Source organism: Rhinoraja longicauda, chromosome 17, assembly GCF_053455715.1.
Source record: "Rhinoraja longicauda isolate Sanriku21f chromosome 17, sRhiLon1.1, whole genome shotgun sequence".
In the NCBI taxonomy this organism is placed as follows: Eukaryota; Metazoa; Chordata; class Chondrichthyes; order Rajiformes; family Arhynchobatidae; genus Rhinoraja; species Rhinoraja longicauda.
Window position 1 is genome coordinate 8,411,502 of NC_135969.1, and position 25,115 is coordinate 8,436,616.

At 39.6% G+C, this 25,115-nt stretch overlaps 1 protein-coding gene across 1 annotated transcript in view; it reads right to left on the reverse strand.

Moving 5' to 3' along the window:
- Nucleotides 1-25,115, reverse strand: part of iars1 (isoleucyl-tRNA synthetase 1) — a 147,721-nt gene that overhangs the window by 70,556 nt on the left and 52,050 nt on the right. Inside the window, exons 11-15 of the mRNA XM_078414016.1 lie at nt 23,308-23,430; nt 22,242-22,333; nt 14,108-14,206; nt 7,549-7,675; nt 3,473-3,546 (exon numbers count right to left, since the gene is read on the reverse strand). Of these exons, the coding sequence (XP_078270142.1) occupies nt 3,473-3,546; nt 7,549-7,675; nt 14,108-14,206; nt 22,242-22,333; nt 23,308-23,430 (515 nt within the window). The remainder of the gene's footprint in view (nt 1-3,472; nt 3,547-7,548; nt 7,676-14,107; nt 14,207-22,241; nt 22,334-23,307; nt 23,431-25,115) is intronic.

The following is a 25,115-nucleotide window of genomic DNA, read 5'->3' on the forward strand; positions in this document are numbered from 1 at the left end:
GCAGGAAATACATTCTCAACCACAGAAGCATGCATTTTCTATGGTACAGCAGAGACTGCATTTCAAACGTAGTCCATTGATAATAAACTATTTGGGGATATTCCAACATCATGAAAGACGATATACAACAGCTAGTTTTATTACACAAATAATTTCCTTGTTTTTTTTTAAAAGCCAATGACAGATGTTGAACAACAGTTTAACAACATCTTGGTGCCCTTCACCTTAACAGCCACTCTTTGTGCATGGACAGACGATGACCTCTTCATCACTATTTCTAATAAGTTAATGGCACAGCAAGGGATGATGCAAGAACACAAGAAAATAGGAGCAGGAGCCCCTCGAGCCCGCTCTGCCATTCAATACGGTCATGGCTGATCCTACCCCAACCCCCTTCCCACTATCGCCCTTCTTCCCACCCAAAAGAACCGTGTGATCTCCTGGGAGAGGCAAAAAAACGGATAAAAACCTAGGCCAATTTGGGGAAAAAATCCGGGAAATTCCTCTCCAACCCCAAGCTAGGCGATCGAAACTTGTCCAGATTACTCACGTCTTACTATACTAACAATAGCTCATGTCCACTTCCCTGCCCGCTCCCCGTAACCCCTAATTTCCTTGTCTATTAAAAAACAATCTATTTCCGTTTTAAATTTATTTAACGTTCTTGCTTCCACAGCTCCCTGAGGCAGCGAATTCCACAGACTAACCACCCTCTGAGTGAAGAAGTTTCTCCTTATCTCAGTTTTAAAAGAGCCCCCTCTTATTCTAAGACTATGCCCCCTAGTTCTGGTCTCCCCAATCATCGGAAACATCTTTAGCGCATCCACCCGATCAAGGCCCCTCAAGATCTTATACGTTTCAATAAGATCGCCTCTCATTCTTCTGAACTCCAATGAGAAAAGTCCCAACCTACTTAACCTTTCCTCATATGTCAACCCCCTCATCCCTGGAATTAACCGTGTAAACCTTCTCTGCACTGCCTCCAGAGCAAGTACATCCTTTCTTAAATATGGACACCAAAACTGCACACAGTATTCCAAATGCGGTCTTACCAATACTGTATACAGCTGCAGCAAAACCTCCCTACTTTTATACTCTATCCCCCTGGCAATAAAGGCTAAGACTCCATTGCCCTTCCTAATCACTTGCTGCACCGGCATACTAATTTTTTGTGATTCCTGTACTAGTACCCCCAGGTCCCTTTGCGTTGTATTACGACGCAGCTCCTCCCCATTTAGAAAATAACTTGCTTTATGATTTTTTTCTCCAAAATGCATAACTTCACATTTATCAGTATTAAATTTCATCTGCCAAGTCGCTGCCCACTCTCCTAGCTTATCTATATCCTTTTGCAGGCTTTTTCTATCCTCCTCACTCCCTGCTTTTCCTCCCATTTTTGTGTCATCTGCGAACTTGGATATATTACACTTGGTCCCCTACTCTAAGTCATTTATATAAATTGTAAACAGCTGGGGTCCCAGCACCGACCCCTGCGGAACCCCACTAGTCACCGATTGCCAGCCTTGCTTCATGAATAATGGCTCACTGAAATATTCCAGAAGAATCTAAGATAAAGCAATGGGGTAGATGTTGACAAAGACTTTATTGTTAGGCTGCAGAGGTTACAGCAAAGAACAAACTGCTGAACAAAGTCAGTAGGTCAGGCTGTATCTGTGGAGGCAAAGGCATAGTCAACGATTCCGGCCGAGACTGTGCATCAGGATAAACAATTAGAGTGGAGAGATGCAGCATAAAAGTTTATAGAGAATGTAGGCAAAAGATTGAACCAGATGAGGGGCAATGGGCAGATGGCACACGTAATAAAGGAAGAGGCGTATAAAATTGACATGTTTCAGAAGTTTCAGAAATTTAGATATGGAATAGCAAGAAAATTATTCAGAGGTCTAAATCTTTGAAGGTCTCAACTACAGCATTACTGTGTATACTGTAGACCATGAGTTATTTATTTTTCACCCCTGGGAAATCAAGGAATGAGCATTAAGCAGGCACGCAGAAAGGGCATAAACTAGTTGGGTATGTGCCAGGACCTCTCCTGTTTCCATTTTTACTTTTATAACCCAAAACACAAACACCTCACAAAATCTCAAAGATATGGCTGTAATGTAAAACCAAAAATGGCATTGGATTTGGATAAGTCATGGTGGATCGAACCAAGGATCAGCAGGATTTTTTCTTCATCAAAAATTGATGAAAGGTGATTTAATTTTGAAGATCTGACAAAACTGTGTGGATGCATTCTAAAAAGCCAATTCACACTGCTTTCACAATTCTATTTACTTAAAAACATAATTGTCAGAGTAAGCCTGTACACTTTGTTAATTGGTATGCTATCCGAATTTTTATTTATTTATTTATTATTATTTTTTTTTAAATTTGATTAATTACAATGCATATAACAACAACAGTAAACCCCATCCCTCCCCTTCCCTACATAATCATGAAAACAAACAAACAAAAACAAACAAATAAATAAATATAAATAAATTAAGAAAACATAACTACAATGTGACAAAAAAGACAAAAACACAAAAACATGAGTCAAGGTAATTTTCACAAGTCAAATATTTCCGTATTTTCACTGCTGGATTCAAGCGTGAGGGGATAGTTTTACTTGTCCTTAATATGCTGCAGCACTGGGTTCCATATGTTGAAGAACTTTTGAGGGTTGGCAGACAATTCATATCTCAGCCTCTCTACGTGTAAGAATTCTCTTAACCAAGTCTCAAACTGAGGAGCAGAGTCTGATTTCCATAGTTTCAAAATACATTTTTAAAGAAGAAAGGAACACAACTGTTAATTCTCAAGTCTTACACAGGTTGTACATAGATGCAAGGGGATGTTCGTTGTCCCATTTACAACACTTGCAAAGACATATGCAATTAGTTAGGGAACATTTCTCTGAATGATATCTTCAAACACAGGGGAATACAAAGTTCTTTTGAACCAAGTTGTTATTAAGCAGGCAAACATAGCAGCAAATATGTCCAAACAAATATTTCAGCAGCAACAATTAAATAAGTGACGAGGTCATTTGATTTTAGACTTAAATGCTGCTAGTTGAAGGACAAATATTGATCAGGACAACTCTCTGCTCTACTTAATACCACACATTGCTCACATCCACCTAAGAAAGACACAGAAATTACAGTGTGATGTCGTATCTAAAGCCAGCTTAGAAAGCGCAGCATTTTCTCCACACGGCACTAAAGTGTTAGCTTTGGTTATGTGTTCAGAACTGTGAATCTACAATTTTCTGCCTCAAAAGTAGAAGTGCTACCCCTGGACTCATTCTGGTTGAACTGCAGGGAGAAATGATCTCATGTCACCAAACTTTACCTCAATGGTTTATAGCTTATAAATGATAAACCTGGTAAGACCAACAACAAAAAAATAAAACAGTATCATCAAACATTTAGAAGAACCTCAATGTTTGCATTCAAATATGATTCACCTCTCTCGATGAAGATCTTCAATTTTGATTCCACTCAGATCTTCCAATTCTGCTACTGATCCCACACATACCACCTGTCAATAAAATAATGGCTTTAATCACAACAACATTCTGAACATAGAATCAATCCATTTTCATGACAATAATTAGTGAAAAATTCTAATAAATTTTCTGTGGAAAAACAACAGGCAATGAAACTCTGTGTACAATCAAGATGCAACATTTTGTTTTAGAGGTGTACTAATGCAATATAAAAGGCACAATAATAAAAAAGTTAATATCATAATTGAGTCTGCAAATGTAGGATGATCGTTAATTTAACCAATTAACAAAGCAAGGTTCCTCATTAGACTAACTTTGGTTAGTCCTCATTAGACTAACTTTGCAGAAGCACATCTTTTCTTAAATTGAATCGGGAACGCAAGAGAAGATTTGGCATAAAAGTAGATACAAAATGCTGGACTAACTCTGTAAGTTAAGGCAGCATACCCGGAGAACATGAATGCGATGTTTCGGGTCGGAATCTTGCTTTGGCATGTCGCAGACATTCAGTTGAACGTTGACAGGTGTACAGGGGAGAGCAGACACAAGGAACTTCAGATGATAGTTTACCAAAAAAAAGACACAGTAAGGCAGCATTTTCCGTCTGAAGTGGGTTGCAACAGAAACGTCACATCCATATTATCCAGATATACTGCCTGACCCTCTGAGCTACTCCGGTGTCTTTTTTACAGTGGTGAGCAAACTGATTGGTTGCATGATGGCCTGATTCAAACGTTCAGGACTGAAGGTGACTGCAAAAATTGATGGACATTGCCTGGTTTATTGGTGACATTGGTGGACATTGCCTGGTTTATCACAGGTATTGATCTCCCCACCAGTCATGGAGTCAAGGCAAAGCATGCCTCAAAAAGGCAACTAATATCAAAGACCCACACCACCCTGGCCATACTCTCATTTCCTGCAAAGCCATACATCTTTCCATTCCAAAGCCTTTGAAGTGAAGTCAAATCCATACATATCTTTCATGGATCAATTTCTATCAATCAGAGCAAAACTAAACACAGCACTCCCAGTGTAGTAGCCACATCAACGCATTATACAACTGTAACAGAATTTCCCAGAACGTAAAATTAGCTCTCTATTTTAAAGTTTAATGCAGGTTAATTGTTTCATTTTATTTTAAAATATCCCTGACAACCAGAGATATAAAATTGAACATCAGTGATAGCTTTAGCAGAAGACCAGTTTTGCTTTGTGTGAAGGGACTGCATTCTGCTGCCCAAAGTACAGTTGGCATCGAGATTTTGTCATTGGACTCAAAGGTCAGTGAAATAGGCCCTCTGTATCTGGCCAAGTTACAGGCGACAATTCCTGAATATGGGTCTGTCTTAGCACAGTCTGGCCCACATCTCTTTCCTCAGTTGAAGTCTTGGATCAGGTCATGATCAGACAAGTGGCATTTACATGGAAGGTAGATAACATTAATGGCAAGTGGTGAAATATGGTGTGTGTGGTTTGGTCCTTTCAGCCAAGTGGCCAATTTGTGAGCTGAAAATTCTACTAATTCCTTTCTCATAAGTAAATCAGAGGTAAAGAGTGTACAATTCACTTTCCCTGTTTAAATCAAAATTCCAAAGCATAGGAACACAAGGCTGCAGAGTAGTGGACTCAACGCAGTCAATCATGGGCACAACCCTCCAGGATAAACGGCATAGTCTCAAGAAGGCAGTATCTATCTTCTGAGCTATGCCCTCTTCTCACTGTTACGTTTGGGCAGGAATATCAAAGTCTTAGCCCCAATAAAACCAGGTTCAGGAACAGCTACTTTCCACACAATCAACAGATTCTTGAACTCAATGGTTAATTGTGCTTTATTTGTCACATATGCAACTGCACAGTGAAATTATTTTGCACATTTACACATGCGGACACTGCCATGTTTTGGTGCCATTTCCAAAGTCCAAAGACCAGTCAGCCCGCATGCTCGGTCTACTGGAGCAGTACCCGATCCCCGTAAGCCCCAGGCTCCAGCAGGGGCTTCCTCTGTCGCTTTTGACGTCTCTCCTCGCCCGGCCATCTTTGTGTCCCGGGGGTGCCTCCTGCCGCCGAACTTGAAGACACTGGAGGAGGTACCCAGGTGCACCCTCCTACTAATCCACTCCTCACGTCCAAAGTCCCCAATGGCTCCCTCCGCGGTCCGCCGTGCCTTTGGGTGGGTTCCGCCATCTGCTGAGACTTCGAGCAGGTTCTGCACAATCCTAATCCTACCTCAGCAAGGGAATACTATCATACACCTCTTGCACGATCGTGAACTTTAAAAAATATATGTCTTGTACTAATGTTTCTTCCCTCTGTTGTAGGATTTGTGTGGAATTTGTATTTTTGTGTTTGTGCCTGTGATGCTGATGCAAAGTTTTTCTCACCCTGTATCTCACCCTACTTGTGCATAAAACAATAAACCCGATTTGACATGCCAATTCTGTTGTACCAGCTTATTTTTTCCCTTTCCTCATAACTTTCAGGCACCCGAAAAGACAATTAAATTGAAATCTTAACAACATGCGCCAATCAAAATGACATTCATTTATATATATTACTAGACCAAATGGACCTGTTGGGCCCAAATCCCTCCTGCATTGGTGCAGCACCCTCTCCTCCCCCCTCCCCTCCCCATTTCCCATTCCCCCTCTCCCTCCTCCCCCCTCCCCTCTCCTCCCCCCTACACCCCCTCCCCTCCCCCCTCCACTTCCTCCCCTCCCCTCCCTCCTCCCTCCACCCCCCCTTCCCCTCTTCCGCCCCACTCCTTCCCCTCAACCCCCCACCTCCCTCCACCCCCCTCCCTTCTTGGGAGATAGATTTAAACTTTAAAATGTGAATAACTTTAAAAATATAACACCGATTTCAATGAAACTTCTTCCATTAGCGCAAAAGGGACGACGGTGAGTAAGGTGGGCCTAAAATTGTCGCGCTATTATGTACCGTTTTGGCTGTAGTTCACGAACAAACAAACAAACGAGAGTTTTAGTATATAGATAACTGTGAGGTCACCACTATCATGCTTCTGGCTGGTGTATTCCACTAAAAAAAAACATTCACTAGCATCTGTGTGCATTTTTACACACGGGTGCAACAAAAAAATGTAGGCGATCCAATAAAATATGGATCATAAATTGATTATTCCACGATTAACATTCAGGATTAAGGACATTGCTGAAATTGTATGGACTTTGGGGGACACTGTATTCCCATGTGTGGTTTTGTTTTCCACACCCAAGGTATGATTGACTGAACCTTATAGCATTGCCACAATGTTTTTCTGGGAATGGGTAAAAACATTCTTAAAAGAGAGAATGGGAACTTGGGGCAACTTGACTGTGAACATTCTGAAAAAACCTATATGGCAGAAATATTTATTTTCTTGCTGGAGAATTTAAAAATGGGAATTAGGTACGAGAATATGGTGCGTGCAATTTAGGAATGAAATTGGATATTTCGGCACTCAGAGGGGCAAAACTTTGGATTTCTTTCTCATGTTCTAGTTGCTCAAACTAATCAAGACAGAGAACATGATTGTCAACCCAAACAGAATTAAGGGATACAAGGGTTATGGGGAACAGAGATTTAACTTGATTCTCATTTGATGGTGGAATAGAGTCAAGGTGAAAAGAATGATGTATATCTTAAGTAAAACAAAGTTTACCACAACAGTCAATGACACACTCTTGTAAAAAAAAATAGGCTTCCAAAAAAATCTGTATTATATGAAATCTTCTTAAAAGTACACTTCAACGGGAATGCTTCCAAAACATTCTCTGGCAACTGGAATGCCATTCAGTTTCCAGTCGACAGATGTTTTAAATATATTTTAAGATGCCAACTGCGGGCAGGTCATTTTGCATCACAGGGGATTACATTTATTTAGTTGTCAAAAAATCACATATCAATACATAAACAAGATTATTAAATCTGATAATCACAACCTTTTGCATTTATTTCCTTGAAATATATTATCTGAGAACCATGTAAAGATATTGAGGAATCTGAATTAGTTACTTTTTCAACTCACTACTCACCTCCTCAAAGTCTTCACTAACCCATAAAGGAATGGGTGTTCCCCAATATCTGTTCCGAGATATGGCCCAATCGCGTGCATCCTTCAACCAATTCCCAAACCTTTTTTCTCTGACAAATTCTGGTACCCTGTACATGGGAATTGTGAATGCAATTGAATTAAAATAAATAATGCAGTTCCTTTCAAATTTTTTTACAGTCCAGCCTCTGAGTCAGGAGATCGTCAATTCAAATAGCTCTCAAGGGATTTGAACATATAATGGCAATGGATTCATTGTGATGGCCGGGGAATGCTGTGAATAGCAGATAAACTGAGATGCAGGTTTTAAAGGTGGAAATGGATGGTGGAGTGAAAATGGGTCTGGCAGTCAAGTCTCTCAGAGGGTTCTGTGGATCTGTTAGATGTTACAGAAGTGGGATGGGCAGGCCATGTTTGGATTTCAAAATAAGGTAAAAATGCAACGCTGCTGTTTGTTCAAGGGGTTTAGACATTAGGAGCTTTAGGTGAATACCATGGTGCATAGATGTGCTTGAATTTTCACCACCTCCACCAGGCAGATGTTGGACAGTTCTAAGCAATGAGCTGAAATTCAAAATTATACTATGTCTGCTCATGTCAAACACATATGCAAGCGAGGAAGGAAGGTTATCAGTAATTCATTTTCACAGGCAGAGCTCAATTTGTTTAGAATGGCCAGTTGCCGCTACCAATTCCATTTAGAATGATTCAGCATTCCACTGAGTCCGTATTCCATTCAAGTGGATCAGAATGATAACTAGCACTGGGATTTTTACATTTAGCTGTCATTTTTTTCAACCACAGCAAATGAAACTAATTATGGGTCTTATTGAAGTCAAACGAAAGAAATCACAAACCTTCGTAAATTATTAAATTTCTGAAAAGACTGAAGCATTTCAGATGACACCTTTCAAGGATATTAAGCAAAATATAAAGGACATGTGATCCATAGGACACAAAAAATTCAAAAATCACTTCACTTCCATAGTGCAGAAAATTACACCTATCTCTTATTGTTTTTTACCTCCTTAGCCCTTGACGCCGCCTTTTAAATACATTTTGTTGCCTCAAATTGCACACATACGGTTTCCTGAGTAATCTCTACCCAGCTTCTGCCAATGCTGATCTACTGGGTGGAGTTGAGGCATCATACTAATGAATGACTGCAAGTAAAATGACTAATTATTTTGCATCCTTCAAGCGCTGCATTTAGCAACCAGGACAAAATTGCGACATAATCGTTCGGAAAAATTGCAAAAGTATGTCTGCTTCCAATTCTGACAGTCTTTACTGAAAAATGATTATGTTTGAAACTAGTGTTCGCGTCTCACATGATACTTAGAGGAATTAGATGTTTAATCATATTTGACTGTACTCTTGCAAAATTCAAGTTAGTTTCAACATCAGGCATTTCTTTCAGAAATATTTCACCTTACTCTTTAAATTTCAAATTTATATTTAATACAAGAATTTGATATGGCCATCCAAAATAGTCAGAAACCCATCAGAAATATCTCACCTTATTCTTCAAATTTTAAATTAATATTTAATACAATAGTTTGATTTGGCCACCCAAAAATAACTAGAAACCCATTTCTATGAACATGAGTTTCCCAAACCAACATACTAAAAACTCCACTAAAAAGTGATAAAAGTTTTTTCTTTCTGAAGAAGAATTAATTTAGCACACAATCTAAAGAGTTTAGGAATAAACGCTTGGTAACAGGAGCTAAAATGTAAGATTTTCAAATGTCCACATAAGAAAACCCTGGAGCATCTCGCTACAGAGTACTAGTCATCTTGTATGCTCAGTAACATTTTACTTCATAATACTGTAGAAATAATCTGAGTTTCATGACATATATATTAGACTACCAGTCATACCTCAAAAAATTCACTATGCCTTACCAAACTGGGATTGAAACATTATTAGTCAGCACATACAACAAGCGACACAACATAATCATGAAATATGTAGGAAAGAACTGCAGATGCTGGTTTAAATCGAAGGTAGACACAAAATGCTGGAGATGCTGGTTTAAATCAAAGGTAAACACAAAATGCGGGACAGGCATTTCTCTGGGAGAAGGAATGGGTGACGTTTCGCGTCAAGACCATTCTTCAGACTATTTCTTAATCATGAAATGATTTTACAAAATTGCTGAAAACTTAAAATGCTGGCATTTAATGTTCATTCCAAAATGACATGAGAACACATTGCTCAGTTACCTTCTTGGACTACTGTAGTTTAATTTAGTTCAGAGATACAGCTTAGAAACAGGCCCTCCGGCCCACCATCCGCACCGACCAGCGATCCCCATACATTAACACTCTCCTACATACACGAGGGACAATTTACACTTATACCAAGCCAATTAATCTACAAACCTGTACGTCTTTGGAGTGTAATATTACTGTAATATTGAAAATATTGCCATTGTGTTGTTTGATAGGAGGTCCCACAATAATGACCCAGCAAAGATGAAAGAATGACAATAGCAGGAAGGTTTGTACCAGCATCTGCAGTAAGAAAAAAAGATTTGTACCAGCACCTGCAGTAATTTTCTTACACTATAGCAGGAAGGTGAAATCCTATGCAGGTAAATCAGGCCATTCTTCTTAATTAGCAACCAGCCAAAACCGAGTAGCCCCATTCCCCAGTGCTTCACTAAAATTATGATTAAAAAAATGAACTGTGCACTTTCTGAAGATACTTTAGTATTACTGTTTTACATAATCACCAATTTTTTTTCTTCAAAAAATAGATTTGAGCTAAGATGCAGAAATCTGCAAAAGGCAGTTTGAAAAAGCTATTAAATACATAAAGCTCACTCGAAATTCCATTTGTCATCTGCAAAAGCATTAAATGGCTCCACCTTGTGGTATAAATTCACATGGCAATGAGTTAAAAGACCAAGGTCAATTCAGATTATTAACAGACATAATATTGTGCTCCAACAATGTATCTTGGTCAAGTGGGATTAATTGTACTGCCAATCAAACATGGTTTTATTCCACTGAATTGTGAAGCTGTGGTTTCATTAATGTTGAATTTGTTTTAATCACAAGTTAACAGCCAGCTTTTATTATTCACAGAAAATAAATAACATCAACTTTTAGTTGGGAAAAAGTCATCGCTTGTTATTTTTTCTGACCTATCATTTCATTGCAAAGTTAATTTTCCTATACAGGTCGCAATTGATTTATAATTGTTTGGGAGACACCATTGACTATTAAGATTACGTGTCCTTATTGACAAAGCTTTTTTACTCTTAACAAAAAGCAAACCAATCTCTGCCAATAATGTATTTCATACTTTCTCCCAAGCCACTTTGTTGAGAATGTCAAGGTCACAGAGTCCACCAACTTAAAGGGATTCAACACAATTCCCTCTGCACATCTGAAAATTACTTAAAAACACTCAGCAGTTAAACTCTGCACCGCCTCCAAGAAATCAATGCAAGTTGTCAGCCTCAAAACTACGCTGGATGCAATTAATAAATGTGAAAACAGCAAAAAAAAATTACCCCTGGAAGTGCATCATGCGTTACGATAATACATGGGATCTTCATTACAGAGTGGTGAAGGGTTCATTTTTCTGACTGTAAATCTCTAAGCAGTGGCACCACATGGATCAGAGTTTGGAGATTTGTAATTTGTAGGAAGTCTGATTAATGCAATTGAAGACCACATAAAAATTGGTGTAGTGGTAGATCGAGAGGAAGGTAGCGTAAGGCTACAGCAGGACATAGATCAGCTTGGAAGCTGAGCAGAGCAGTGTCAAATAGGAATTAATAGATAAATATGAGTTCATGTACAGATGCTCCCCGACTTACGATGCTTCGACTTCCGATATTTCGACTTTACAATGGTGCAAAAGCTGGGCAATGGCAGCGAGCCGCAGCTCGCTTCCGGCCACGTAATCAGGTGTCGTAAATGCATTTTCGACTTACGATGTTTTCGATTTACGATGGGTTTATCAGAACGTAAGTCGAGGAGCACCTGTACTTTGGGAAGTCAAATTCTGGTAGGACATGCAGAGTAAATGACAGGAGTATTGATGTACGGAGAGAAATTGGGGTGCCTAGGTCTTGAAAATGGTGACAGAGCTTGATAGGGTAGTGAAGAAACAATATGGTTAACATGCTGTCATAGGCCGTGGCACTGAGTACAAGAGTTGGGATATCATTTGCAGCTGTACAAAACATTGGCTACACCACACTTACAAAATGGTACACAGTTCTGGTCACCACACCACAGGACGGATGCGGTGGCAATAGAGATGGTGCAGAAGAGATTCTCCAGGGTGTCAGGAACAATGTAGTTATAAAAAGACATTCAATAGGGCTGGATTTATTCTCACTGGAACATAGCAGGCAGAAGGATGACCTTACATAGATTTCTAAAATTATAAGGGGCATGGATAGGACAGTTATTCAGGGTATTTTTTCCCAGGGCAGGGGAGTCTAGAGCTGAAAGACACAGATTTAAGTAAGAGCAGAAAAAATTAAAGAAGATATGAGGGACTACTTTTTCTGCACAAAGGGTGGTGGATATCTGGAATGAGCTGCCATCAGTGGCGATGGAGGCAGATATAATTACAATTAAATGGCATTTGGACTGGGACTTGCGGCAAGAAGGAATAAAAGGGGGCCAGCTAATGCGTACAAATGGGATTAGCACATGTTGGCATCCTGGTAGGCCTGGAGGAGGTTGGCCAATGGGGCCCATTTCTGTGCTGTACAATTCTCAGGGTGATGAATCCACTCCTCAGAAACAAAGGAGGTCATTTCAATAATTTGCTGAACCTAGATGTCTCATTTTCTTTCAGGAACTGGTGGACTGAGTCAGACCTTCCACAGCATTTTCAGCTTTGTTAATGATGCATTTCCATCAGTCTCCTAAATCATCTGTGACCCACACCAAAGGATTATCTGAACTTCAGTTTCCTCACACCAGTCCAGTCAAAACTTTCAGTGAAGCTGTCCTCCAATCTCTCCCTCTTTCCTCTGTGCTCTCCAGCTGCTGTCCATCACTATAACCCACTCCAACCTAAAGTTAACTCAACAACTTACATTTAAAAAGTACCTTCAATATGTTAAGAAACAGGTCCTTCAACTCATCCAAAGGTCAATCGTGATGCCTATGTTAATCCCATTTGACTGCATTTGGACCATATCCATCTACTCCTTTCTGATCCAATTGCTTGTTGTAAACATTCCTAATCAAAAGAGTCTCTTCCGACTTTATATGTTTTATGAGAAAGGCGGCAATTCAGCACATCAAATCTATGATGACTGAACATTCCCCCATTCTCCCAATTCTGTGTGACCTATGCTCTCTCACATGTCTATTAACTGCCCCTTTCAGCTCCATTGCTCAGTTCTCCAGCCACAGACCTACACCAACAATAATTTACCATAGCCAATTAACCCATCAACGTCTTTGGGATGTGGAGCAAAACAGAGCACCTGGGAAAAACCTACATGGTCGGGGAGATAGTACAAATTTCACACTGCATTGGAGGTTAGGATCAAAACTTCCAATTTGATCATTAGGGCTGCTTACCAGCAGCACTAACTATTCTTCCACCCAATTCAGATAGATTCACATAGCTTAATATTGAAGCTCAAATGTTGATTCATATACTCACCTTTTCAGAAGGCGGGCGTGTACATGATACAAAGATTTCTTCTGCTGTGCAAGTTAAGTGGTGTAAATGCAAATGTCAATTGATTGAAGGAATGGGGTGACATTACTTTTGGAAACTTGGGACTAAGTTCAGTCAAAATAACTGGGATGTCTCCCTTCTTTGCAGACTGAAATGACAGGATCCATTGAATATGTGCTCAAAGTTCTAAACTATTGATAACTGGTATCCCATTAATTTCATCATTGGGGAAAGCACAATGGGTAATAGAAAAAGATCACCAATTTTCCGACTGCTGCTCAAAGATAATCTCAAATCTACAACTTCCACCAACACGCCATCATCTCCAAATAATGCAACAGGCCACGTTGGACACAAAATCATTGCTACTTCTTCGTCATTTGGTCAAAATTCTGGTGCTTCCCACCTAACAGCACTTCAGTTGTATGTTCACCAAATGGATGCAGTTGTTTCTGAAATCTCAGCTCAATAGTTCTTAGTTTATAATACTTCACAAAGTTGAATTAGTTGGGGCAGAATCCAATGCATTTGTTTTCAAAAATACTTAAATTTTAGATGCCTGTAAATGTTGGAAAAGATTTGCAACTGTGTCATCTTTGGCAAATGAAACTTAACCACAAGAACTAGAAAAGTGATACACATACGGACAACAATAACTGTATCAAATGCCATTAAAGAAACAGCAACTCTTAAGTATTACTGTGCAGCAAAAGCTGCTTCAGAATTAGATCGTACTGTATTCTGCTCAGCATATATCTACTTCAATCTAAACCAGGAGCATTATGCAGTTTAAACTAAGCAGTATGATTAAGGTACTATCGCAATTCTACAGCACAATTTAATATTTATGTTCAGTTAGATGATTCATTACCAGTAGCATTTGTCATTATTCTCCAGCAGTTTGTCCACCATGTGTTCCACTCGCACAAACCAACTTGGAACAGCTTTGTAAATAAGTGGGGTGTCTGACCTGTGAAAAGACAATAACCTATGACATTTCTGGAGAATCTTATGAAAGAAACAAACTACATGGTCATAATGGCCTGAAACATAAATAAGAGCTCAGAAAAATATACAGCCACATGTAACATCACTGCAAGTCCAATTCTAACCTAACAAAATAGGATGTTATAGCCCAGGCAACACAAAAGCTAATCCAGCAGATAATAATTCCAGTGAGCTGCTGGTCGTGCTCGATTGTCAGTTTTCTCTGGACCTCTTTGGGTTACTTGCATTGCATGTAACAACCCCTTAGTCAGGTTTCATGGATGGCCTAAGGAAGCAATCGATTACTCCTGCCGCACCAGGCTCCACATTATGTCGACAAAAACAAAATTACCTTTCAAGTTCCTCTGAAATGAGTGCAAAAGGAACCTGTAAATGTAAGCATGCATGTGCAAGCACCACTCAATTTCCAACCAATTCTGGAGATGAACCTTGAACACCAATTTTATTTGAATGAAATATCAGGATTGCCTGAATGTACCAGAACAATTACAGTGTACCCCCACATTAAGGCAATTCGGTAACAGCAATTTGTCCTTGGGGAATTCACAAATCATTGCCAAAATTAAGATATGGAATAAAAAATTGCTCTTTCAGAATTTATGGGGAAAAAAGAAAAATAAACAAAAAATGGTCAATTTCTGTCAAGGGATGATTGCATGATTGAAAATGGTGATAGTTTTCTAGGAATACAACCCCTCTTTGGCATGGGGTGTATTGTACTATATGTAGGATGTCTATTCTGAGGGACAGTGGGAAGTGCAATATTGTTATTGAAACAGAACATTTTTGCCATTGAGTCATATCTAAAATTTGGTGAAACAAGCTTCAATGTCAAGTGCTCTTCCACACCCACCTGAAATTTGACTGAACAAGTAGCTTAAATGACTAACATTTCCTTACAAAAATATGCAATGTTTGAGTGGACCATTAAATAACAAACTCAAACAATTTACTGGGAGTGGTTATGTTCAAGATCAAGAACAATCTTAAGTTCAGAATTCTATGGTTAAAGTCCTGCTGTTATTGATCCACTTAATGTATGTAGATGAAATGCTATTTACTGCACCATTTCTGTGACCCTACAATCTCCTTTAAGCTTGTTGCAGCATTTTCAAATTATTTTACCAATAAATTATGGAACAAATTTACTGACAAGTTTGCAGAAGAAAACCTAAATTCAATGTAAAAGTCACATACCACATCACATTCAAGTAATTATTTTTAGTTTATTCACTCGTCTGTTGGATTATGTGAAATGTATGATGACTAAGAGCAGATGAACAGTGTTAGAGCGTATCAGAGTTGGGTAATGTGCATTAAAAAGTAATAAAATCTGTTTCACAATAATGTTGCATAAAATAAGAATCTGAAGTTATACCAAATTTCTGTGTCTCCCAAAGTTCTGTTCCTATTTCATCTCAAAAATGCTTCCTTTATTTGGCTAACCATTGTTTCGTCACTGTGCTTCAGCACTAGGACAAAATTGCACTTAACTATTACGTATCATCTTTATTTCTCCCCTAAATGCCAAATGTTTTGAATTTGAAGATTTACTGTACTGATAGGTTAACATTAAAATGTATTAATAAACCCACTGGGAAGTAAATTTGATATTTTTTCTTCTAAGTCCTTTGCTGAAGATCATTCACTACCAATGCATACTTTGCAAAAGACTAAAACAAGAGCAATGTGTATAATGTAATATATCTTTCCTTCCCATTTTCGACCTTTGATGTTCATTTTGTTCTGATATTTTCGCTAATTCAATTTTGGTGTGGAAAAATTACTTTCCTATTAAAAGCTTAAACTGAGAAAATTAGCTGTTAACCCAATTCATTACTTAAGCAATACGTGAACAACAATTTTCAACATTTCTCAGAGCAATCCCAAGCATGTTTACACAATGGTTATATTTGTTACTAAAAAGGAGATGGAACCTTGCCAATAGAAAACATGGATCAGATTCAGGTACCGAATGTATTAAAAATACTGACGCATTTGTGCAATTGGAACAGTAACAAAAAGGCTTTCAATACCCTGTCACGCGGAACCTAAAAATAACAGCACAAATAAGACCTTATCGGAAAATAGACCAGTGCAAATTGAGTATATAATGTGGAAAGAATTTTAATATTGAATCTGCTAGAAAGATAGAACTCTCTGCTCCAAAAGCTGTAGAACTCGCTGCATCAGAAGGCAATGGAGGCCAATTCCCTGGATACTTTCAAAAGAAAGTTAGATAGAGCTCTTAATGATAGCGGAGTCAAGGGATATGGGGAGAAGGCAGGAACGGGGTATTGATTGGGGATGATTAGCTATGATCACGGTGAATGGCGGTGCTGGCTCAAAGGGCCGAACGGCTTACGCCTGCACCTGTTGTCTATTGTCTATTGTCTAAAACAAAGGAGCTGATTGTGGACTTCAGAAGGGCTAAACATCCAAGGACGTACACGCCACTGGAGATAAATGGGTCTATTGTGGATAGGGTGAGCAGTTTCAAATACTTGGGAGTCCGCATCGCAGAGGATCTGACGTGGGCAACGCACATTGCCGCACTGGTGGGTAAGGCTAAGCAGCGCCTTTACCACCTTAGACAACTGAGGAAATTCAGAGTGTCGCTGAAGATCCTTCATTGCTTCTACTCTGGGGCTGTAGAGAGCATCCTGTCCGGCAACATTACAGTCTGGTTTGGGAACAGCTCTGCCCAGGACAGGATGGCCCTGCGGAGAGTAGTGCGTTCGGCAGAACGCACCATGGGAACTACACTCGTCCCCCTGCAGGACCTATACATCAGGAGGTGCAGATCCAGAGCAAGCAAGATTATGAGGGACCCCTGCCACCCCAGTAACGGACTGTTCCAGATGCTACGGTCAGGCAAACGCCTCCGCTGTCACGCTGTGAAAACGGAGAGGATGAGACGGAGCTTCTTCCCACAGGCCATCAGGACTGTCAACTTTGATAACCCCAGAGACTAAATTTTTGTCGACACTTTTTGTGCTATGTTTAGTAACTTATTAACTTTATTTATATGCTGTAACTGTAATTCTTTTTGTGCACAACCCGCAGGCATTGCCACTTTCATTTCACTGCACATCGAGTATGTGTATGTGACAAATAAATTTGACTTGACTTGACATTAATGTTCAGCTAAATTAAAATTTCAAGACAGCCCATCGAGTGTTTTACCATGCAAGACCTTAGGTTTGATATCTATTTTTAAACCTTATTCCCCTGCGACAAACTTATTCTCCCACTGACACTGTCTAATATTGTACCTGACCACACACAACAAAATGTTCGAATTAACCCTGAATTGGTACTCACCAATTTTTAATTTAACAAAGTCCATCTATTTCCTCCTCAAAAAATTGCTCTTGTGCTGCATAAACCATTCCCTTTGACTATTTGCTGAGGAAAGGATGTAGGACAGAAACAGAACAGTGAAGGGGTTGAATGGAGGACCTACTAAATGACAAACGGGCAATGATGCAAATCGAAAGGGAGTAATTGTAGGACAAGTGACAGAATTACCAAATCCTTTGACCCTTGCATTATTTTCAAACTTGAAATCTAACTTATCCCTTTCTCTGCATCTTAAAACTGATCTTATCTCCAACCTTCTCCAGAAATGATGGAAGGATAATTGAAATGCCAGCTTATTTCTCTCTCCATAGATGCTGTCTGACCTAATCACCATTTCAAAAAATTTATGTTTTTATTTCAGATTGCCAGCAAAAACAGTATTATATTTGATATTGTAAAGATGTGGTGGTCTGCTTCATTTGAACACTCCACCAATTTGAGCCAAGCAAAACTCTCTTCCTTAGCTCCAAATCTTATAACCCAGTGATTATTAACATGAGCCACCACTCTAAATCCTTTCCCCATCTTTGAAAGCTCCAAATCTGCACTCTCCCAAGCTCTTTGCATAACTCCAATTCTGGTCTTTGCAAAATCACCAATGGGAGCCTTTTACTCCATTGGCCCTAAAGTCCGGAATTCTATCCCGACGCAACTTTGCTTCTATTTTCAACTTTCCAGTTTCAAAACAATCTCCGAAATCCTCTCCTGTCAGGGAGGTTCACTAGTGCAACACAGGATATAAACTAGAAGGAATGGGGGTGGGAACCAGAGTAGTGGGTCAGAAATTGGAAAGAGTGATGGGAAGTTAATGGATAGGACCAGTAGGTCACAAGGGAAGGACTGGCAAGGAGGTGTAGAAACATGGTGACACTGATGGGCTGAAGATTGTTTATTTCAATGCAAGGAGTATTGTGGGGAAAGCAAATGAACTTAGAGAACCTGAATCAGTGTTTGGGGCTATAATGTTGTGGCCATTGCGGAAACATAGTTGGGAGAAGGACACAACTCAATGTTCCAGGGTTTTGTTGATTCTGATGTGATCAAAAGAGCGGCAAAAGTGGTGAAGGAGTTGCACTGCTAAAAAGAGAGACTATCATGGCTGCACTCAGAGAGGACATACTGGACCATTCGTCCTCTAAGAAAATATGGGTAGAGCTTAGAAATAAGAAAGATCAAAGCGCTCTAATAGGATTGTACTATAGGCCCCCCAATAGCAAGCAGGAGATGGAGGAACAGATGTGTGTACAGAATATCACAAGATGTCAAAGCGATTTTAACTTCCCCGATATCGATGCACAGTGCCAACGGCTTAGACTGAGCAAAATTTGTGAGATGTATCCAAGATGTATCCAAGAGGGTTTCTTGAAACAGTATGTGATGGTCCAACTCGAGAAGGGAACATACTACATCTTGTCCTGGGAAATAAACTTGGCAAGGTGCCTAGTGTTTCAATGGCAGGGCACTGTGGGATAGTGAGCACAATTCCCGAGATTGTTTTAAATTGGGAGAAGGCTGGACCTTGTGGAAAGGTACTAAATTGGAGTACGGCAAACAACACAGTTATTAGGCAAAAGCTCGGAAGAGTGTATTAGGATCCATTGTTATTGTGTAAGTCCACATCTGACATGTGGGAGTCATTTAAAGACCAGTTGACCGAAGTTTAGAACAGGCATGTTCCAGTCAGAAGGAGGGATAAGGATGGCAAAGTAAGGGAACCTTGGATGACCAAAGAGGTTGTGAATTTAGTCAAAAAGAGAAAGGCAGCGCGTGCAAGATTTAAGAAGATAGAATCAGACAGGGCCCTTGAGGAATATAAGCAAATGAGGAACAAATTCATGCGAGTGATTAGAAGGCCCAAAAGGGGCCACAAAATGTCTTTGATGAGTCAGATTAAAGAAAATCCCAAAGCGTGTTATATCGTTATTTAAAGCAAGATGGTGATCAGGGAGAAAATAGGACCGTTTAAGGATAAAGGAGGGAATTGGTGCTTGGAGTCTGGGTTGCAGATGAGGTACTAAACGAGCACTTTGCAACTGTTTCACCAAGGAGAAGTGCATGAGTACAACGAGATCGGTGTGGAAAATACAAATATGCAAGGGCAGTTTGTAATTAAGGAGGACGATGGCACAGGGGTGCTGCAGTAAAGTTTCTGCCTTACAGTGCTAGAGACCTGGATTTGATCCTGACTTTGAGTGCTGCCTGTACAGAGTTTGTACATTCTCCCTGTGACCATGTGGGTTTTCTCTGGGTGCTCCAGTTTCCTCCCATATTCCAAAGATGTGCTGGTTTGTAGGTTAATTGGCTTCTGTAAATTGTTCCTTGTGTTTAGGGTAGAACTAGTGTACGGGGCGATTGTGGTCGGCGCGGTGGGCCGAAGGGCCTGTTTTCATGCTGTATCTCTAAACTAAACTAAAGGGAGGAGGTGTAAGGTGAATAAATCCCCAGGACCTGATTGAATTTATCCCAGGTTATTGAGAGAGACAAGAAATGAGACTGCGGGAGCGTTGACGAAGATCTTTATGTCTTCTCTAGCCTTGGCGAGGTCTGGGAGGACTGGAGAGTAACTAATGTTAAGAAGGGAAGTAGGCAAAATCTGGGGAATTATAGACCAGTGAGCCGCACATCAGTGGTAGGGAAGCAATTGGAGAGGATTCTTAGGGATAGGATTTACTCCCATTTGCGGAGGAATGGGTAAGTTAGGGACAGTTAACTATGACAGATCATGTCTTATTTGATCGAGTTTTTTTGAGGTGGTGACAAAGGTGATCGATGAGGTGATCGGTAGTGGATGTTCTCTACATGGATTTTAGTACAGTATTTCATCAAGTCCCCAATGGTAGGCTGATTAAGAAGATTAAGATGCATGGGATTAACAGTGATTTGGTCGTATGGATTCAGAACTGGCTTATTGATAGAAGACACAGGTTTGTGGCGAAAATACAAATTTCACGGTGGAGGTCTGTGACCAGTGGAGGTCCGCAGGGATCTGTGCTGGGACCTCTGCCATTTGTGATATATTTAAATGAACTTGGACATAAATGTAAGATAGACACAAAATGTTGGAGTAACTCAGTGGGACAGGCAGCATCTCTGGAGAGAAGGAATGCTTGACGTTTCGGGTCGTGACCCTTCTTCAGACAGATTGGTTAGTATGTTTGCAGATGACACCGAGATTGCTGGGGTCGAGGACTACGGGGAAAGCTGTGAAGGTATACAGCAGGTGTAGATCAGATACAGATATGGGTGAAGAAACGGGTGAAGAAATGGCAGATGGAGTTTAATGCAAGAAAGTGTGAGGTGTTGCACTATGGGAGGTCAAATGTAAGGGGAAATTATATTAATTGTATAATTATTAGAATTAATGGCAAGACCCTTAACCGATATTTTGGCATCATGTTTGGCACAGACATCATGGGCTGAAGGGTCTGTTCCTGTGTTGTACTGTTCTGCTTTCTATGTTCTTAAAAAATCCTGCTCATCTGGCCTAATATTGCTTCATTGAGACTAGATATAAAATATTGTTTGTAAAACCCTGAGCCATCTCCTGACATTATTAGATGTGGGTGTTGCATGAATAAATGAAAAGTTTGATTTTGATATTGTGGATAACTAAAGTTGAAGTTCGAATGAACCATGATTAACGGAAAGGTTGGAATGAGCTCAAGCAGCTTAACTGTCGAGAAGCACAATATTGCTTTATAGGTCATCTTCAGCTGAAATTATCTTATGAAGTTATTGGCAATTTCGTGGCATTAAAAAATGTAACGTATTTATGGAAATAGCATGAAAACTTCAGACAAATCATTTTAACATTTCAACCATACTTGATATAATGAAGATGATTTTATGAGAAGTAAAATGAATATTTGCAGCTCAAAAGCCTTTTCATGCAATTTATCCCAAAATTCATTAATGTAACTATTGAATGGAGTTCTGATCATCATTTCTTTTCTTGGTTTGTGTCAATGATCTTGATAAATTAAATAAAAAATCCCAGAAAATTGTTTGCAATGTCACTTGTAATGTCACTTATACGATCTCTTATACCTCTTTAATAACCAATCCCAATGTAATATATGCACTGCTACAATAGCCTACACCCCTTGGAATGCCTGGTCACTTACATAATAATCTGGACTACTTTTTAAATGGCAAGATTATTTTTAAGATTAACCTCTGTACCTCCCAAGTGTACAGTGAGCATTTTGTTCGGTTTGGTTCTTTGATTAATTTAATCAATTTTAGTTAAGGCAGTGATGGAAATGATGCAACTGAATGCAATAGATTTTGATTTAAGATAGCAAATTCCTCACCCGATTCTGGAGGATACAATTAAAAGATAGGGGGGAACCCTTTATATGAAAGGAATATTTCAGTCAAGCACACCATTGTGGGTCTAGAGTTAACGAATCACCTTGGGAAAGTTTACTTCCCAAAGAGTGATTGCATGAAGAGGGTAAGACAATAAGGTGTTTAATGAGCTCTTTTTTTCCCCTGATAATTGAGCAGTCTCTTTTTGCACCGATAATTGTCCATAATCAGTAGCCCTGGTATGTCACTCAAATGGCAGCAAGCAAAATTTTAATTTCCTCATAGAATGATTGAAGGCTTCACACATTTTTATCAGCTCTTACCTCCAGCAAAATGGATAATTGTGATTGAAGGTACCAACATGAACCAGTCGACCCTTATCTTTTAGATATTTAATGATGTTCTTGTCTGCATCCTAAAAGGAAATTAGACATGATTTAATTCCAAATGTTAAAGACTTTCAAGTTAAAACTCATACCTTGAAATATTTTAAATATATATCTACATAATTCATGACAAAAATTAATGCAGCAATCTTCTAAACTTTTAATATTTAGCACTTTGAAGAAACAAAATTTACTGTGAATCTTCAGCATAGTAACTTTTTTTACATGACTGAATGGAAGTTTGACAATTAGTTACCATTTAATCCATCTGTTAATCTGCTCAATCAACCAGAAATTTTGCACAATCAGAACATGAAAGTATGTGTTAATGTTCTCTGGTTTGTTTTATGGGGGATGGGGTCGGGGGAAACTTTTTTCAATCTCTTTACCTTGCCGGAGATGCGATTGTTTTCCGGATCGTATCTCCGGTCGCTCTGCGGCCTAACATCGTGGAGCTGGCGGCCTTGCTCGAGACTGACTTTGAGCCCCTCCGCGGGGCCGTGGACTTACCATCGGAACCTGCGATCCCTTGCCTGGGATCGATGCTCCAACGGATTTCAACATCAAGGAGCTCGTAGTCTCGGGTAGAGACTGATGTCGGGAAGCTCCGTCGCAGAAGGTTCGACCAGCCCCGACCAAGGGTCCGATCGCCCGGCACGGGGGAGCTGAGGTCCCTCCGATGCGGGAGCTTGATTGCCCCGATGTGGAGGGCTCAATCAGCGGTTGCGGGAGTCAAGATCGCCCCGACAACGAGTTCGAGTGCCCCGACGAAGAAGGGAAGAAAATTGAACATTTTTTTGCCTTCTATCACAGTGAGGAATGTGGGGAAGTCGCTGTGATGGATGTTCACGTTAAAAATTTATTTGGGTGTCTTGTTGCTTTTTATTTGTATGGCTGTATGGCAAATCAAATTCCTCGTATGTTGCAAAACATACTTGGCTAATAAAGTACTATTATGATTATGATAATGTACTATTATGATTATGATGAAACAACTACCAACCTTCACATATTGTCCAGCAAAGTCTTTCACTTCAGCTGTGAAACAACCAGAGGCATCCACAGGGCACACAGGGGATGAATCTTTCTGAATTATACCATAATCCACACAGACACGAAAATCATCCTGCAGGTGAAATACTAAATTAAGGTTGTTCGGGTGGTGGATTTCGGAGAGACTTATAAAAAACAACTTATTCCTTTCAAAGTGTTGACAGTAGTTTTGGGCATGGTAAATGATGATTAATTTACAATTTTTCTCTTATTTCTGAAACGGACTCAATAAAGATCACTCCACTAATGCACAGGAAACTGATCAAAACCAGTGATTGTAACAAAAAGAAAGCCTGTCAAGTCATGGGAAAAAAACTCAGTAAAACAAATCATTTAAAGAGTCTTCGCCATCCAAATGATCTCCTCCTCTGCTTTTTGGATCTCTGCAAAATTAGCTGTGACACAAGATATTTTTTGAACACATTGCCCAAACTCAAGATCTGTAACTCAGAGGCAATTATACCAAAATCCATTCTCTGATGTATATTTTTGGTTTTCTCCCTAGAATGAGATGATTCTTTCTCAATTGTTTTCACGTCCAACACGCGGTGCTTAGAGATTAGAGGTGGACACTGCAGAATTCAACTGGTAACCTGTATTCTACTATTCACTTAATTTGTTCATGAGAGAATCTTACTTCATGGGCCAGATCACATTCAGATATAAGTAGTACATCCAGAATGACCAGCTGGGTCACCTGACCTACAACTTTGCCACCAGACTTGCCACATTGGAGACAGTTCCAAAAACGCACAGGAATGCGGGAAAGGATGGGCTTCATATCCCCCCCCCCATTATACTTTACGCCAGCATTGACTGGTGTACCAACAATGATCTCAGTCCTTTGAATGGGATTGCTGAAAATAATTAATAAGGAAGGGTGATGTTAAGGTATATTTTTCTTTAAAATGTCTTCACTGCTTCAGAGTGAAGGTGTATTTATCTTTAAAATTTGTGTTTTTAATTTAATTTAATTTAAACTGTTTTTAAATGTCCCTAAATATGAGTCCTTTCAAAAAATAATGAAAACGACCTTTAAAAGCAGTGAACTATGAAAGGCAACTTGGTGGTGGTGGTGAAGATCACTGGTTCTTCAAGTCACGTGGTGGTGGTGAAGATCACTGGTTCTTCAAGTCACGAATGCCACCTGCAGTAGCCCACTGCCATCCTGAGCGCCAGCAGAATGGAGGGCCCAAGCTCAGCCCATCCTGCGGGTACAGCAGTTAAGAATCCGTGCAGAATTACCAAGAAGGCCTAACATAGGTATCATGTTAGATTTAGCACGAACAATCCATTGCAAATGGCTACGATCAGAAGCTTAACCAAACTGCCATGTGTATTGTTCATACCTGTTCGAAACCATAGGGTTTAAGCCATTACAGAGCCACAAACAAGTCAGAACTTGTGGTACCAATGACGGCGTGGTTTTCACACTGATGTTAAATTCTGTGTGGTACTTAAAAAAAAAATTAAGGTTGATGATATTGTCACTGAAAATTATTCCCTGGTGTGTTCATGGAATGGATAACAAAACTGAGTGAAATTTATCAGGGCCACAAGATGGAGTGGATTTTTTAATTTTGTGGCATTCTGTTTCATACTTGAGAAACAGCTTCTAAGTAACTGAAAACAATTGAAAAATATACTTCAAGGTATTTCAGTTATCTATTTTGTCTCTTCAGAAAACCATAACTTCACACAGAGGTAAACATACTTTATCATCATCAATGCGAAGATTTAGTAATTCAATTGAAAACT